The sequence below is a fragment of the Crocodylus porosus genome, unplaced genomic scaffold (assembly GCF_001723895.1).
Source record: "Crocodylus porosus isolate Cpor-Errol unplaced genomic scaffold, CroPor_comp1, whole genome shotgun sequence".
NCBI classification, from domain to species: Eukaryota; Metazoa; Chordata; order Crocodylia; family Crocodylidae; genus Crocodylus; species Crocodylus porosus.
The window spans coordinates 102,237,392-102,254,411 of record NW_017728943.1 but is presented as its reverse complement, the minus strand read 5'-3'; the positions used below and the strand labels follow the sequence as shown (position 1 = coordinate 102,254,411).

Below are 17,020 nucleotides of genomic sequence, written 5' to 3'. Positions count from 1 at the left end.
ACAGTCAGAAATAGAGTATATTTTTCAGCCTGATAGCAAATGTGTCTAGAGGCCCAGGCTTAATTTTACAAGGCCGTGTACAAAGACCAGATAAACGATAGTCCCATCCCCAGATAATTTATGTTCTCAAAAAGCATTTTTGAGTCTGTCAGTGGCAGCGATTGCTTGTGAAACGGTTTGGTCTTCATCTCATTCAAAGTCTTCCCCCGCTGACCCAACCCTCTCATATTGTGGCTCTTTATATTATATTTTTGGATGTGGAAAGGTCAGTAAAATCATACAGCTTTACCTCTACAATTGTCTTATAATATGCCTGCATTTTATTTTTATTTTTTCTTTCATTTCAGGACATAACTTGGCAAGATGAACATTCAGCCCCTTTCTCCTGGGAGACCAAGGTGAGTTTGGTATATTTTTATTTTAGTATCAGGGCTGCTTGAAACTGATCCTGTTCTCATTGACATCATTGACGTTATTCTCATTTGACAGTTGATATGCTTACCCTGTGACAGCTATGTAAGTTGGACTTAGCAGATAGGAGAATCAGTCTTAGTTTGTTTCTGCTGACTTACATGGAAGCGGGAAGGTATTGGACTGTTAGTATGCAGGGTGCTTGATACTGAATAAGAATGGAATCTGGAGCAGTCACATGAGTAAGACTATGGGGAGGGCATGATGTGGCTTCGCGGGCACTGGGCTAGGGGAAATGAGGGGCATCAGTACTTGCTTATGGCACAACCCTGGGTAAGTTGAGCTGGGCCCCAGGCAGTATTCCTTGGAGGGTGGCATTTGGGAAATTTAGTTTATCTCTGAGTAGGGATGTCAGCACATTGCAGGAAGGGGAATATCCCTCACCACCTTCCCCTTGTGGTTGCACTTTTGGGCCAGCCTGACTCAGTACAGCCTCTGCATAAGCTGCTGCTTTTACAGTAGTCTAGGCCCAGTTGTCTAGAATTTGGACAGCCCTGATACAAAGTATGAACTTGGCCTTTGTGGAGGTTGGTTTGGAAATTGAAAAACGTAACAAAATGTTTGCAGGCTCTATCTTGATATCCTTTGACTCCTCTCAGCTTCCCAGATATTATTACATTCTGTTGTACCCTGTCTCCTTTTAAGAGGTCAGGATAATTAATAATCCATGATAGCTATGTGGTGCATCTGGGAAACAAAACCACAGTTGAAAAGTAACTAGTAATCCTATTGTCTAGCTTTTAATATTCTTCTACATGTGTGCCTCTATTAGGTTGGAGTAAACTAATTTACTCTGCAGTAGGATAGTACTTGTAAATACTGATTATTTACAAGTATTGTTCTGCTGCAGAGTAAAAAACTCTTCAGCAGCACATGTGTAGACACAGGAGGGGCTGGCTGGGGCATGAGGGTGTTTCAGTGTGGGGGGCTGCTTGCTGGCTAGCACAAACTCTAGCACATTGAACCAGGGGGAGTAGCCCTGAGTTGTCAGGCTGACCCGCAGGGCTCCTTGTCAACTGGGGCTGCTCCAACCCAGCTCTATGAGCTATGCATGAATAAACTCCACAGCTTATTGCTCCAGAGTTAATTGCTTCTGGGCACAGTAATAGCACGTATAGATGTGCCTAGTGTCTAGCAATACATGTTTACTCCAAACCAATGTAAACACTTTGCTGTCATCTATCAGATGAAACTACAAAAATGAAGGGAGTTTGGCAGCAGCAAACTAATGAGCTGAGCTAAGAGACTTAATGGGTGTATCTAAACTGCTGTATCTGCAGGAGTTGACTATCAGTTGCCTTCATGTCTGAACTGAAGCAAAGTGCAGTCTGCTGTATCAACAGTATTTAAAGGTGTTGCTGATTGGTTTTGAACCTAGACAAGATGTGGTCAGATTTTTGTAGCAATGGTCAAAGAATGAGGAACATGATTCAGGAGAATGTTGTCCATTTTTTTAATTAAAAAAAATTAATTCAGAGGATTTGGATCAACTGTATAATCGATAAGAACATAGATGACATTTTTACAATAAATTAATCCAATTTTATTTAAAGCATCAGTGCATGTTGCTCTTGGGTGAAAGATTAAATGAAACATCAGATCAGAGAATCTCTTTCCTCCAGGACTGTGGACTTTGCATTGTTTCTTTTCCCCTTCTGTTTCCCAAGCCTTCCATTTCATCAGATTCCCTCCCTTAGCTGAATCATCAGTCCTTTTTGAGGTTTTTCCACTCAAAAACTTTATTTCTTGTTTAATGTTCAGCATTTCATCTCCAAGTAGTGTGCACTTAAAAATAGATGTAAGAGGGCATTTCTAATTCTGGCAGAAGGAATTCAATAGAAAATTAGTTGAGACTGACACAGCTAAGTACATTCAGAATCAGATGTTACATAGACATATGACTCCAGTCCATGTAACACATACAGGAAAATCAAATTAGAAGGAGCCAGATAGTCTTAGTTTACAATACAAACTGCTTGTTTCCTCTCCTGAAATTTAATAGGAAGGCTGGGGAGCCCGCAAATCCTACCAGGTGTGATTGGAAAAATTTCCATTTATTTGTATTTGGGTATATATAACCAAAGAGAATTTCTCTAAAATTTCTGTTGTACCGAAGTGCAAGAGTGAGTTTGTAGCCATGATGGTCCACAAGTGATGCAAGAGGCAAGGATTTCTTAGGGTGATATCTTTTATTGGACCATCTGGGTAGCTGGGATAGAGTTAGACAAGCTTTTGAATTCAGGACAGTCTTCATTGGGTCTTGCATTTAAGAGCTTGTCTAACTCTATACCAGCTACCCAGTTGGTCCAATAAAAGATATCATCCTAAGAATTCCTTGCCTATTGTATTGAAGTCATTTTATCAGCTCTCTGTTTATTCAGGGTCTCCGTGAGGTATTTCCAGCATGCAGTTTTCCTGTTAGTTATTGGATCGGTAAAAATGTCATTGGGAGCTGTTGCTGGGGAAGAACATGTTTATGAAACTATATAGCCTTTTTCTTTCATTTCAGAGATAATTTTGTGAAACACTTGCTATAGCCACCTGTTTTCAGAAGTACATTTTAAAAACTTTTTCTTGTAAAGGCAAATCCAGTGCATTAAGTATTAAGTGGGTCTGAATTTGAAGACTTAAATAATCTCTCAGCCATTTTTAGCTGTGTTTTTGACATGGGTTTATTTTAACAGTTAATGTCTTGTCTTTCCTTTTAAAACTTTTTAGTGGGTTTTCAAAGGAAAACTGCAAAGAAAGAGGTGAAGCTGGTTGTTTTTAGCATTACCATGAACATTCTCATGTAAACCTTTCACTGATTTGGTGTAGCACCTTCAGAGAGAGGAATGTATTTGTTGACTGTCACACCTTTGCAAACTATTTAGTGGCACTTAAAGCTGATAACTGCAGATTTTGTATGGCGGGGTTAAAGGCTGTAGGTGGACCACTGTATAATTTGGAACACAACTTGGGATATTGGTTTTGTTATAGCACTGGAACTTGGGCCAGGTTTGTGAATAGTTGGAGATTTAGTTCAGCTGAAAGCTTGATTGAGGTTTGGCTGAGTTTAGCTTTTGAATCTTTTGGTTTGTTTGAACCCCAGACTTTTATAGGACTATTCAGAGAACATAAATCCCAGAGAATGTAAACAGACGATAACACTTTGTAAAGTAGAAACAGTGTCCAGCTGTATTTGAGCCCAAAGGCTTCCTGACCTTAAACTGTTGTAATGAGTAGAAATGGTCAACGTGACTCCCTCCTTCTGCTTATTATGTTTTCAGTCGTAGCTAATTAGCTTACTGTCAAACATTTCTGCTTCTGTTTGCAATCTTAATCTAATGTTTTGGAGAAGAGGGAGGGAGAGGCAGAGAGCAAATTGAATGCTACATTCCACTTGCATCATCAACTACATGCAAGTCAGTCCAATTCCCATTTCTTTGTTGTTAGTGATGTGATGCACAAATTTAAAAATCTTGCTAGATGTAGAATGGACATCAGCAATAGGGAATACCTGATAGGGCATATGAATCACCTTTTTGTGCCTAGACTTCGCATTTCTTACTCCTTTGCTTCCCCTGCTTTTCGCGCAAATAGCCTTCTTTATTTTTTCAATAAAACCTTACAGGTGCATAATATTAACAGTTTCTGTATTATACATAACAGCTTTCATCCTGAGAGATCCCAGAGCATGTTAATAATACACAACTAGGCAGTGATTTAATCCCACTAATAGGTTTTAAAACCAATTTTCACCAAATTATTACATTGCATTTGTAAGGCAGCCAAAAATATTTTTGGTGGGAAAGGAGGAACAGAGAGGTGGGCTTTCTACACCCTCTTCATTCTTCATGCTTTCATTAGAACATTGACAGCTACAAGCCATGTTTAAATAAAGTCATAATTAACAAGTTGGCATGGATAGCACTGTTTCCATGAACATGGGGGTAGTGATTTCCACCCCACCCCCCTTTTGTAAGGTCTGTTACTTAGCCCCCTTTAGAACATGCTGTCAAACCATACCATTGACCAGCAGTTCTTGGACCCACAATTCCTGTATACTTAGTGTTGGCATTGATGGCAGTAATAACTATGTTAGATACAGTCATAAATAGCAGTTTTAGGCTTGGTATGGACTGGTCTTTTGTTAGGCAAAATATAATTGCTCAAGTTAGACTTTGACCTGCTGTTCGTTAGTGCCAGGACCATGCACTTACCAGATACAAACAGTGTGGTTTTAGGACATTTTTGATTGACAAGAAGTCAGACATACTTGTTTCCACAAGTGGAATGCTGTTTTAAAATCTGGTATTTTGCAATATCAGTTTCCTCCTAAGGTTATAATGGTGTGCATCTTTTACAATGTTTTATTGTATACACAGACCTAAGTTATTTTATCTTTTCAAGACATCCTCCCTCCAACTCTTTCTCTCTCTTATTAATAATTATTCTATGGTTTAGTGTTGTTGGGGATTTTTTGTGGTGTTTGGGGTTTTTTTCCCTTACCCTTGTCTGAATTAGAGTTGTTGCACAATGAATGAACACTACCCTATTTTGGGTACCGCATTTGTTTTGTTTCTTTGTCTATTCAGCAAGCTGAGTCCTTTGTTCTGATTTGTTTGTCTTCAGGGAAACTGGACTTTTACCTTCTTATCCTATCAGTTTGGTCAAAATAGCCCATTTTTGACGGAGTTTCTGCAGCCTTTGTCTCAAAATTTAGATTGCTGGAAGCTGCCAAGCCAAGCAGTTTGTTTTGGCTGTGTGCGTTTGTCTGTTTCGTAAAATACTAAACATTCCTAATGGGTGAATAAGATGTAAAAATAGCTCTTGAGTTCCTTGTGGTCTTTCTGTTTTTAGTATAGACCTTATGAACTGCGACCTAATTTTATACAGTATGATTAAATCATTAAGGTCTATAAGAGTATGCCACAGCCTTAAGGCCTATATTATGTTTCCAATAATTTCTCTAGCAAATTTGTGCTTGTCTGCTTGCACTCCTATCTGCATTGTGTTTATGTGGATTCTTTCCACCTTCTCAAGTCTCACTTTTTGGTTCTTGTGCTTTTTCTTTTTAGTTTAGTATTTTAGTTTAACTTTAAACTTTTTTTGAAGGCTTCTGACTTTAAATTCATTTCATACTAGTACTGAAAAGAACTAGGAGCACTTGAGAAAAATTAGCTGGTATCTTTGCCAAACTCCTGTGAAGTAGAAGGTGGTGTGCAAATAGAGCAGTAGGAGCCAGCATTTTTTGGCAGGCATGCCACAAATTAGCACCACATTATTTTTAATTGCTACTTCCGTCACTTTCCTTTGCCCAGTCTGCTTCTTTGCTTTCTGCCCCCTGCCCAATCTGTTGCCCTTCTTTCTTCCTCCTGCCCTATATGCTTCTGTGCTGCCTGTCTCGTTCCCCAACCTGCTACATGTCACACACAGAGGCTACCTGTGCTGCTTGTGGCGCACATGCTGCAGGTTGGCCACCCCTGGAGTAGGAAATAAAACAAGATGTAGGTTAGGATTTGGTTTGAAGTTGCACCATGATTTGGAAAAAGCGGAGGGTTAAACCCAAATCTCCAGGGTCCCAATCTAAAGTGTTTACTAAAAGAATTCAGAATGGCCAGTGGTAATAAAGACTCTTCCCGAGTGCAGGTCTCCTGTTGTAGAAACTTCTTGTTGAAAATCGGTTGGCCTTCAAAGGTACAACAAGAAGGCACAGCAGGTCTGTCTTACAAAATTAATAAATGCAAAATGTACATTATGCTCCTTATGGAGTGTCTACTGCAAGAAGTTTGATTGGGGTAGCAGAGCCATGTATCAAAATGCTTATGGGAATGGCACAACTAGGTTTGCACAGGCCATCAATGTAAGTTTATGCTTCTGAATCAAAATGCAAAATGATAGACAGAATTTTAAGGGGTGGCCAAATTGCAGTGGATGTTAAAATGAAATGTGTAACTGGAAAACGTTTTTAGAACTCCTAGCTTTAGCTATAGTTTTTGAAATGACTGTTTTTGAGCCAAAAAAAACAAAAGGCTTGAGGGAGGAAAGTATATGGTATATGTTGGGGGCGGGGGTGTTTTTGTGTTAAATCATTTATTGATTTGGAATTTGATGTACTTAAAAGTAAGAGCAGAACAGTGAACTGGAACTCTCTTAATGGTTAGCTGGAAACATGCGATGCAAGACATGCACATTTGAGTCGTGTTTCATGTTCTAGCACCAGATTCACACACTTAGCTCCCTTTGTCTTCAAAATTATTTCCCTAGCTAAAATTTTCTAACAGCTGTTTTTTAAATAACTAAAACTGAAACACATTGCAAATTGCCTGACTTGAAATACCATATATTAAACAACTTGACTTCATCAGGCGTACCAAGATGTTCATGCCCAATTGAAATGGGTTTGTATATTTTCACTAGCTTTGGTCATATGGAACCATTGTGCTTTTCAGCTGAATCCAATAAATAACTTGTATCATGCTCCAGTTAATTTCAGGATATTAAAAAGAAAAAAGCACACTAGGATAACTTGATAGTGGTCTATGGGGCTGATGTACAAATATCATAGTGGTGATTATATGCTTGGTCTCTGAAAATCCAAATTAGATTTTGGCTACTTGTTTGAGATCAATAAAGGATAGAATTGTGTTTAAATTAAAGCACTGAAATGTTCCAAACTGTCTTAATGACGTCCCAGGTCCAAATAGCAAAAATCTTCAAGTATGATTGTAAGACTGGATGTACCAGGAACCAAAATCTTTAAAAAATTGAGGGATTTAGGATTTTTGTCATACCTAAACTAGAGAAGACTTATCTCTGGTTTTAGGTCAGGTCTGAAACTAAAACTGTAATAGTCCAGGTTTCTGCTCTGATCATTTTTAAAAAGATGTTCAAGTGGCATTTTGAATGTGGGACCACTCTCTTTTATAAAGTTAAGTTTTGAAGAAAAAGCTTTGTAGATTAAGCGTTTCATCCAAAATCCTGCAGCAGTGAATTTACTAAATTGGACACATGCTGTTTCAATGACAGGGCATTCCTATATGTGCTAAACAAGGCAGACAATTCAGAAAGATTAAAAATACACTGCTTCCCCCTCTGATAAATAGTAACATTCTTCAGCTATAGTTCTGTGGCTCTGGGATGCAACCCTTTCTTTGCATTTGGAAATACCAAATTGTTTCTAACTACAGCCTCGTAGTTAAAGGCTGTTCTAACTGGTGTTAATGAACATCACACATACCAACACAGAATGTAGCATTTGGAAACTAATGTTGATCTATAAAGCCCTGTAAGCTCTATGGTGATCTCTAGAACTGAATCCCACATAGTAAAATAACAGTTGCAGAATCCAAAGAAGTAGACAAAAAAAACCTACACAAACCTAAATTCTAGTTTGCAGTGTTGTGTTTTCAGGAGGAACAAAATCTGTTATAGAAACATTGAATCTTGCTTTTGCTGTCTGGCACTGCAGTAAGAAGGGTTAGTGGCAGGAATCATGTTTATTGATCCTAGGGTCATGAAATAGATCCCAGTTGCAGAAACTGTCCTGGGTAGATTTCCTAAGTGAATGTATAAAACATACACATTTAGTTTTATATAGGTATTGGTTCTCAGTGGACACCACAATGCCATGACACCAGCAGTCTGCTTCTGCAGCCTTTATCTTTACTGGTAGTAGGGGAACATCTTCTGCCCACAACGTGGAAACAGACTTTTTTTTTTTTTAAATTGCTTGCAACATTGAAATTTTAAAATTGTAAATAATTCAAGTAGCATGATCAGAGCTGCTTGTGTCCTTGCAGTCCTACTTACTCATGCTGTTTCTTAATTATTCCCAGCTTGATTTTTTTAATGTTCTTGGATAGTGTAGAGCACTCCCTGAATTAAATATGGAACTAAAGAACTGAGACTGCCAGTCAAATGTTGGTCTCCTGCATGTAAAGTGGGTAGAATAGGTAAAACCACTGTATTGACCCAAATCTCTGGAAAGTTCAATTGTTAATCTACAAATCAATCGTGTGTAGCAGACTGCTGACTAGTGCAAAGCAAATGCCGTACACTAGTACAGTTAGTGCAAATGCTAACTCGGCAGCTTTTAATTAGACATCACTCTAACAAAAGTTAGGTGTGCAAAATATGCAAGATCAGCAGTCCCTTTGAATGCTAGGGCAGTTCCCTCTGTACAGGGAATGCAGAACTGAACCCCAGCACACTTCTAGTGAAAACTAGGTATAATGGGATTAGTATTTATGCCTGTGGACACTATTGCATATATCTGGAAAGATAGAGTCCAAGTGTAACAACATGAAAATAATTTAAGTGCATATAATCTCTAATGAACTTCAGAAGTCATTCTTTACAGCTATTGGTAAAAGTTAGTATTTGTCCATATTTAAAAAAATATAATATTTCTCCATATACTTAAAAAAAAATGACAAAACTTCCTCTGTGCTTTGCCATTAGTAACTTGCAGCATTAGGTTTGTAATTTTATAAATATAATTTATTCTTCACCGTTTTTCTGTTTGCAACTTGAGTGAAATGCAGTTAAATTTAAATTAGACTTATTTCGCTTTGGCAGTTGTTATGCTCCTGTTCTGTTTCAGAGCACAGCAGTACAGAGAAAACATGTTTGTGGAACTATAACATGAAAGCATTTTAATGCTTAAGTTCTGTAAAGACAGTTTGCTTTGCTTTTACAAAATGTAGCGTTTGTTAACAGTGCTCTGTGAGACTGCAGTGGTATCAGAAATGGTATGAAACAAACACCTAGAAATTAAAGTAATTAAGAATAGCATTTAAAAGTCAAATAGCTACTGACAATCTCCATGCTGTTTTTATGAGAGCCATGTCATGATTTAACTATGGGCATATTTCCTTGACACATTGATAAAACTGAAATCTTTTGACAACAGGTAGCAATAAAGATAATATCTCAGACCAATATAAATAAGTAAAAGAAAAAAAAATCCAAATGCAGCTGTGAAGTAAATATAAAGTTATTTGGAGTTTTTCTGTGCGGTTGCTCTCAGTTACAAACATTAAATTAGTATGTTTAGAATTATTTTATGGGTAGATATGGTTACTAATATGTGGTCACTGTTTTGGAAGTAAATGTAGCTAGAAGATTAACTAATCATTTCAAAGAAGGCAAGGTTCTTTGAGTAGATGTGATATCTTTTATTATTATTTCCAACTGCTTAATTGGAAAAAAGGTCTTAACAAGCTTTGGGGCGCAATCACCCTTCTTCAGGCATAGGAAGTCTCTGCTGTTCTGAGACTCCAAGGAATCATTTCAAAGGTGGCACTGGAACCCTGGTTGCTTGATTTGTTAAGGTTTCTTTGTTTAGAAATCTTATTAAGTATGCCTTTTTAGAAGATATCCAGTATTCTTTAAACAGTTCTATTTGAATGTACTGTGCACTTTTCATTGTTCTGTCTTCTACCTGCATGTGCCCATGTCTTTTTCTCTCCCCCCACCCCACTTTGGAGTGTATCTGAACACTCAGATAAGTAACTGCTTCCCCCTAGTGGCTAGTCTGCAAAGGGTTTATAAGTCTTATTTTCTCCAGACCGTTTTATGAAGGTTCTTCATTCTGTATTTCAGAGGGCAAAAGCTTTTGGAGGCAGTTGCCTTTCTAGTGGTTGGTGCTGTTCTAATACTGGCATTGGTGCAGATATTACCTGCTGCCATGCAGATAACAGTTGTGAGCCCCTGCTCTCTATCAGAGTGTAATTGTTTTTGCCTTTTTGTAGTGGGATTTGAAATGCATTGTTGGTGTGTTTTGTTTTCTTGTAATCCCTTACAGAGTCAAATGGAGTTCAGTGTTGCATCTTTATCCCTACAAGAACAAGGTGGTGTCCCATCACAAAATGAACAGAGACAACCAGTCAAAGCAGCACCCGGTGTCCAGGCACCCAAATCTTCTCAGGGTAATAAGACGCCTAGCTCTGATGGGTTAATGCCATCCAGGAAAGAAGAGGAGTCCTCTTTCTGGAAGATAAATGCAGAGCGTTCAAAATTTGAAGGAGGCCAGTCAGAATTCCAGTCCTTGACCCCTAGCCAGATTAAATCGATGGAGAAAGGAGAGAAAGCCCTTACATCTTTTTATAGGCAAGAGTCTACTCCAAAAGAGGTGACCAAAGGTGAGAAACCCAGCATGGCTAAACCAGAAACGTTCGTCACTCCAAGCCTCTCTTCTCTATCTATGGAGTGGGAGAAACCTCAACCCAGTCAGCCTACAGCTAACACACTAGATGACCTGCTTCCTGAACCACCCCAGGAACTGCCATCTTCAGGGACAAAAACTGAAGAGGCTGAGGGCCCTATGCTTTCAGACCCAGTTGGACAGGTAAGGGCTGGTATTTATTTTATTATCTTCAATTTTTAAAGAGTGTGGGTCTCATGGAAGTCTTAACAAGGTCACCCAGGAAGATTAGGGATTCAGTAGAGCACTAAACCCTAACAAAGCTTGTTGGGATTTTGTTTATCCTGTAGATGAAAAACATCTGTTCAGCCAACATGTTAAACTAACTTATTTCCCATATCTCTAATAGGTATTTTTAAAGTAGCCATATTCAGTATCTAATATACATACAGGAAACCCTCTCTATTCACGAACTCCGGGTTCGCGGATTCAAATATTCGCAGGGGAAGGTAGAGCTGGGAGGCAGGCGGAGAGTGAGCGCCAGGGACGTGGAAGGAGACGGCAGCGGCATCTTCTCCCCCGGAGGCAGCCGCAGCAGAACTCGGGGGAAGGGGTCAGTCCCCAGGCGCTGCAGGGGAGCCCTGGGGACAGGGAGGGAGGCAGTGGCACTTAGAGTAGTCCCCAGGAATGGTGAGGGTCTCCTGTAATGCCTCATATTCAGTAACATTCACAGAGCATTCATCGCTGTTTGGTAACTTCCTTCGGAATAGAACATAGCAGTTGTTTACCACCACAGTCGAGGACAGGAAGGGAAAGAGAATACCATAGCCTAGTGAAACTAATGAACGTCTACGGTTATTTTGCACTTGAAAAATCACAGACCCCTTTTGATGCTGTTAAATTTTAAGACTTTTCCAAGTGAAACTACAAATTGAGGGCATACAGTAGGAAAGGGCTCTAAGGACAGCATGGATGAGAGATGAATTGTGACAATTGAGAGGAAGCTAGATTATTTTTCCAAACTTCTTTCTCTCTGTAACCACTTCTCCATTGGCTTAAGCAACTTTCCAGTGTGGTTTTTTGTTGAAATGTCTAAATCAGTGGAATAGAGCAAGGGACTGATTTTCTATTTTCAGGTCCAAACAATATCCTGAAGTTCCTCTGCTGATGGGGAACTACTGGAAAAAAAAGATGGGGAACTATTGTCTGCGAGTAGAGATGGAATTTGGAGAGGTCATGAAAGAAGGCATGCAGGCTTGTGCAGGGGCTGGGACTGACAGGCAAATGGCCATGGCAGTAGGAAGTTAGGTTGTTCCAGGCTGCTTCATTTCTTGATTTAAGGGAGGACCCCACTGTCTGTTCACCATGTCTTTTGTTTCCTGTTAAACCAAAGCCACAGTGTAGGGGAAAGCCAGGTGTTTGTGCAAAGTGGTCTTCATTAGGAGCCCTCTGTGGCACTGTTGCCTTTTGTATAGAAACAGTAGGCTCCAGGCCTCTCTCTACACTCCACTCCTGTTGGCTCCATCCCCCACCTTTCGACATGGCCACCTGCCATCTTTGCAGTCCTAAAGATGTATATGCTGTGGATGGTGATGAGCCCTATTGGAGGTTGAGAGAAAGCTAACAAATAAGAGCGTAGGTGTCATTTTGAATGATAGCTGCTTATTTCCTTGCTTTTTCCTTGGCTGACTCCTGTGCTGAATCTTATCTGAGCTGTTATTCAACACACCAAACTACAGATGTTCAGTACCAATGCATTTCAGTATGTGTGTGCAATACATTAGTGTACACTTCAGATGGCTGTAGGCACTCAGCATACAACTTCACACCTTGCATAGATCAAATCAGCTATTCTATTGGTGAAGCTTCCAGGGGTGTGGTGTGAGGTCTGCAGAAGGCTGCAGAGTATTTAGCACATGGTGCAAGCTGCCCAACAACTGAATGAAAACATTTGGATTTAGGAAGGTACGTCAATATCTGGAGCCTTGGTTGGGTTGGTTTCTTGTCTGGAGAGGGAGAAAGAGGTGGGAAAGCTCATTGGCTGTTCTCTGGCTATGAATGCTGCCTGCAGTATGCAATTAAAAAAAGACCCTGACCTGCCTTGCCGCCATAGTCATTGTGGTGAGGTAATTTAATTTGTATTGTGGATTTTTTTTATCTGCATTTTTCCCTCTGGTTGAGTAATTTGAAAACACACACCCAGACCTTAATTAAATTTCTGGGAAGTGGCCTTTTCAAAATAAAGACATTGAGCTATTAAACCTTTTGGAAGCACATGGGTAGATACAACTGCCTCTGTAAACTCTTTGAGCAGTTAGGAACCCAAAAGTAGAAGTATCCTTCTGAGCCATCAGGTGAAGTCCCCTGCCTTCACAGGCCATCATTTACCCAAGAATCTCCCCAGATTGCCTTTTCAAGTCCTCTCACACAGCTGCAAGGCATCATATGTGAAACAAAAACACCACCCAATACAATGCCATGAGTAAAAGCAGGGGAGATGGGAGGACTGCCAGTGCCCTGCCATTGCAATGACAGGGAAGTAGTTGGTTGACATGCTTCAAACATCTAGGACAGTGAGTGCCAACCTTTTGGTACAAGTGCTACCTCATCTACTTTCCCCTGCCTAATCTGTGATTTTGCTTTCTGCTCCCTACTCGGTGCTCCCTGCCTGATCTCCTGCTTTGCCTTCTGCCCTGTCTGATGCTGTGCTACATTTCCCCTCCCTTATCTGCACAGAGGCTGCCTATGTCGTAAATGGCACCTGTGCCACAGGTTGGCCACCCCATCTTATGAAAAGGACCATGCCCCACATTGCACAGGAAGGCAAAACAAGTCCATGCCTGTGTGAGTGAGAGGAAAAGTTCTTTCCTGCCTCCGAATTTTGGTGATCATCAGTATAACCCTGAGCAAGAAGAGCAAGATGTCAGGAACATCTACATTTTCCTAAGTACCAGCAAGAGCATCAATATTACCCAGTCAAAATATCCCAGCCTTACCTGTGGCCAGCATCCCAGGGCTTAAGGGGAAGGTACAATATCCCCCTCTGCTGCCCCTGAAGTAACATGAGTAGGGTGGAGTGAGGAGGAGAGATGACCTTACCTTCCTGGCCCTTACCATCAAAAGCATAGGATTACCAGATTAGGTGATACATATTTTCTTCACTCTTGCCTACACTTTGTCCTGAAAAATAATCATAATTTGAATAGGGAAGCAAGAATAAATAAATCCTTTTTATCAGCAAAGTAAAGCATATTACTCTGATTCAGGAATAACGTTTTGCTCCTTCAACATATGGATTTTTCTTATATACGTGGCATTTTTCAACACTAATGCTATCAAATGTTCCAAGGTAAAGAACGTTAAATTTTGGCAGCCACAGTTACAAACAAATATATTATGATTTTCAGGGTCCATATGTTATTCAACTCCATTTAATCCTGTTAATCCCATATATGTCAATATTTATCCTTTAATTCTGTGTCTTTTTACAGAGTAATACAAGCACCATTATCTTGAAGACTGGCTTTGATTTTCTAGACAACTGGTAAAGATACTACAAAATAGTTCACACAAGTTTGGAGAAGGAAAGAGGCATTTTCTCTTTGTTAAGTTACTAGCATCTGCGTATTTTAAAAAAAAGTAATTTTAAAACTCTAAATGTTGCCTTTGTATAAACTTTTTTGTAATACCAGATGCATTTTTGTACTTCACGTGTTTGTGATAGGTAATCTCATTTTTTTGAATTTTGTAATGTCTGTTACAAGTTGAGTAGTTATTGTATTGGGGAAAATTGTATACATTAAAGGACAAACTTCTATGTTCAAAAGACTCAGCCTACCAAGATCCAGTTCTTGTTTTGTTAGGAATTGGGTTAGCGTGGCTCATAAGTATTTGCATCTTTCATGACAAAAATGAATTAAGTGCAGTGTTGCTCTAAATAAACTACCAAAAGACTCCTTTGAGAGGCATGAAAAAATAAGCATATTATAAGAATTGTATTTTCTTTGTTTATTTCATATCTAGTTTGGCAGTATTGTATTCTACCACCTTTTTTTGCAAGTTATTTTGAGAGGAGCCAAAGGTTTGACCAAAAATGCTTGGTTCAAAGAATCACTGCAGTTGTGCTCTACAGATACATTTGCTAGAAAGGAAGACTTCTTACAAAAGTGGCTTGGGAAATGACTGTAAACATGAGTGAGGATGCTGACCTTTGTTTTGCCCAATTTTTTTTTCAGGGAATGAAAACCTAAAGAGGTCACTGCTTCCGTATAGCCTTGGTAGCAGAAATTTGAAGTAAATCACTGGTGTCTCCAGGAGCAGACATCACTTAAGTTTTTGCTATGGTAAACTACTATATTTATAGCAGGCTATAGCACACTAAGACTTTTTGTACTCTTTTTATAACAGCTATCCCTCTTGAAGACACATCAGTCTAATTTCTGGTGCTCTTTCCTTTTGTGGATACATCATCCTTGGTGTTCACTCTCTGGGTAGTGTTTGCATCTGAGGTGCAAACAGAACTGAAAGGTAGCCTTTGGCACGTGTGTCTCCAGGTCTACTTTTGAATAATCCTCAGTTGCTGTTAAGGGTAGAGAACAGGACTTCAGCTGTCATTTGGACTGCTGTCTCCAAAATGCAGCATGATTTACACACTGATTTTTCACTGTGTTTTTCACCTTGAAGCCTTAATTCCCTTTGCACACAACCAGTGAAGGGTCCAATGCCAGAGGTTTAACCTTTCCTTTTTACCTCCATAATTGATTCCAAAATTATCTATCCAGGGTGGAAGGAAAAAGATATAGCTCATTTTAATGAATCCATGCCAAAGTTGTAGTATGGCCAAATGATGGACAGTCTATACCAGTTGGACTTAATTCCCTTAGGCTTCACGTGGATTGGCATTTGACAGTTTATTGATACTAGTGACAGTTAAACCCTGCTGACCAAAATTTTCTTTTGTACAATAAAAGTCTTTGAGAAGATTTCAAAGTAGTCTGCAGGTATTGAAGAAACTCCATTCTGCAGAGTGGTGTGCTGCTTGCCTTGTTTGCCCTGAGGTAGGTGGTATATATTTACTATCAAGCAGCAGTGAGTACTTGCTTTCCTTAATCTGTTTAAAGGCTCAGTTATAAAATTTAGCCTTTTTCAAGAACAAGTATTAATTTCTAGCAACAGAAAAGAATAAAATATTGGATGACTAGTCATAGAAAAGCAGATTTTACAGTGAGGTTTCATAGCACAATGATAACTTCTGAAACAGCATTAATAAAGCTGTGCTACAAAATACACTTCAACTGAATGCACTCCTCAGTGATACATATCAAGTAAACTTCTATATAAAGGATGGGTCTTATATTTGACCCCTGTAAATTCAGGAGAAAATTTCAGTTCTTTTGTATTTCATATTCCTGTTGGCCCAGATATACTTATAATATTTGCTGCTTAGTTTTAATATTTTTAAATGGCCCTTATTAGTGTTACATCATCATCTAGCATTAATATGGAGAATTAAACAAGGACTTGAGCATAAAGTCCAGATGTATGAAATACTGCTGACTTGCACTTTTCCCTCAAACTTGAGTCCTTGAAAGTTTTTTTAAGCTGAATGACACTAATCATGGGTTTTACAGTTACTAATAAAAGCTTTGAATTGTTTTCAGTAAGTTGAAGTATTCAGCCATCAGTGTGTATTTTCAGTCCATGCAAGAGGCATCAACTTTTTAACCTTGCTTCAATATTTGTAGCGCTTTGTGTAACACTTCTTAATTTGGGGAGGAGCATTTGTTTACACCTGTGCTAAATGGATTGTAGGTTTGTAATTTGCTTCAGTTTTGTGCTCTCTTTACTACCATTTTTAGAGTACTGCATCCTATACACATTTGGGACCACCTGGTAGAACATGCTGCAGAACTTTTACTTATTTAGATTTTTCCTTGCTGATCTTTGACATAAATTGATGCTTCTCCCTTTCTGTGATATGCTTTTATTAAACATTCATAACAGAAAAATTGTACATGGGCACATTTTATATTAACAAATCTTTTAATAAAGTCACTTTACATAGAATGCTTGTGGTATTTCACTTTTCTTTACTAGCTTCTCCTTTTCTTGCCTCTACTGGAGTGGGATCTCTTTATACTGAGGAAAGAGGACTTAGAATTAATCCTGAGCTTATATACTTCACAGTTTAGGTATTTTGCCTTGCCCTGTATATCATTATTGTGTTCACCCAGTACCATAAAAATAACATACCTTTGCACTTTATTCTTTTGAAATTAAAGCTTAATATTGGGTTACTTCATTTTGATGAAACAAAGCTGTTATATCCTTTTTCTCTTGGTGGGGAGGCAGAAGTGAAGGATTATGAACTTAGTAGAAACAGCCCTCCAGATGAGTGCATAAATCATACTAGCAAGATTA

General features: G+C 39.0%; 1 protein-coding gene across 1 annotated transcript; it reads left to right on the top strand.

Moving 5' to 3' along the window:
* Positions 1–301: 301 nt before the first annotated feature.
* On the top strand, positions 302–16,666 carry CUNH1orf198 (chromosome unknown C1orf198 homolog). Its single transcript, XM_019549885.1, has 3 exons — positions 302–398; positions 10,262–10,804; positions 14,092–16,666. Exons 2-3 carry the CDS (start codon positions 10,268–10,270, stop codon positions 14,146–14,148), a joined length of 594 nt encoding a protein of 197 aa, XP_019405430.1. The 5' UTR covers positions 302–398; positions 10,262–10,267; the 3' UTR covers positions 14,149–16,666.
* The last annotated feature ends 354 nt before the right edge of the window (positions 16,667–17,020 follow it).

What these genes read in the sequence shown, in the direction of transcription:
- CUNH1orf198 (XM_019549885.1), top strand. Translation starts at nt 10,268, where the DNA reads ATGGAGTTCAGTGTTGCATCTTTATCCCTACAAGAACAAGGTGGTGTC. An exon ending in TTTCAGACCCAGTTGGACAG is followed by an intron (nt 10,805 to 14,091) that starts GTAAGGGCTGGT and finishes GTCTTTTTACAG; the next exon opens with AGTAATACAAGCACCATTAT.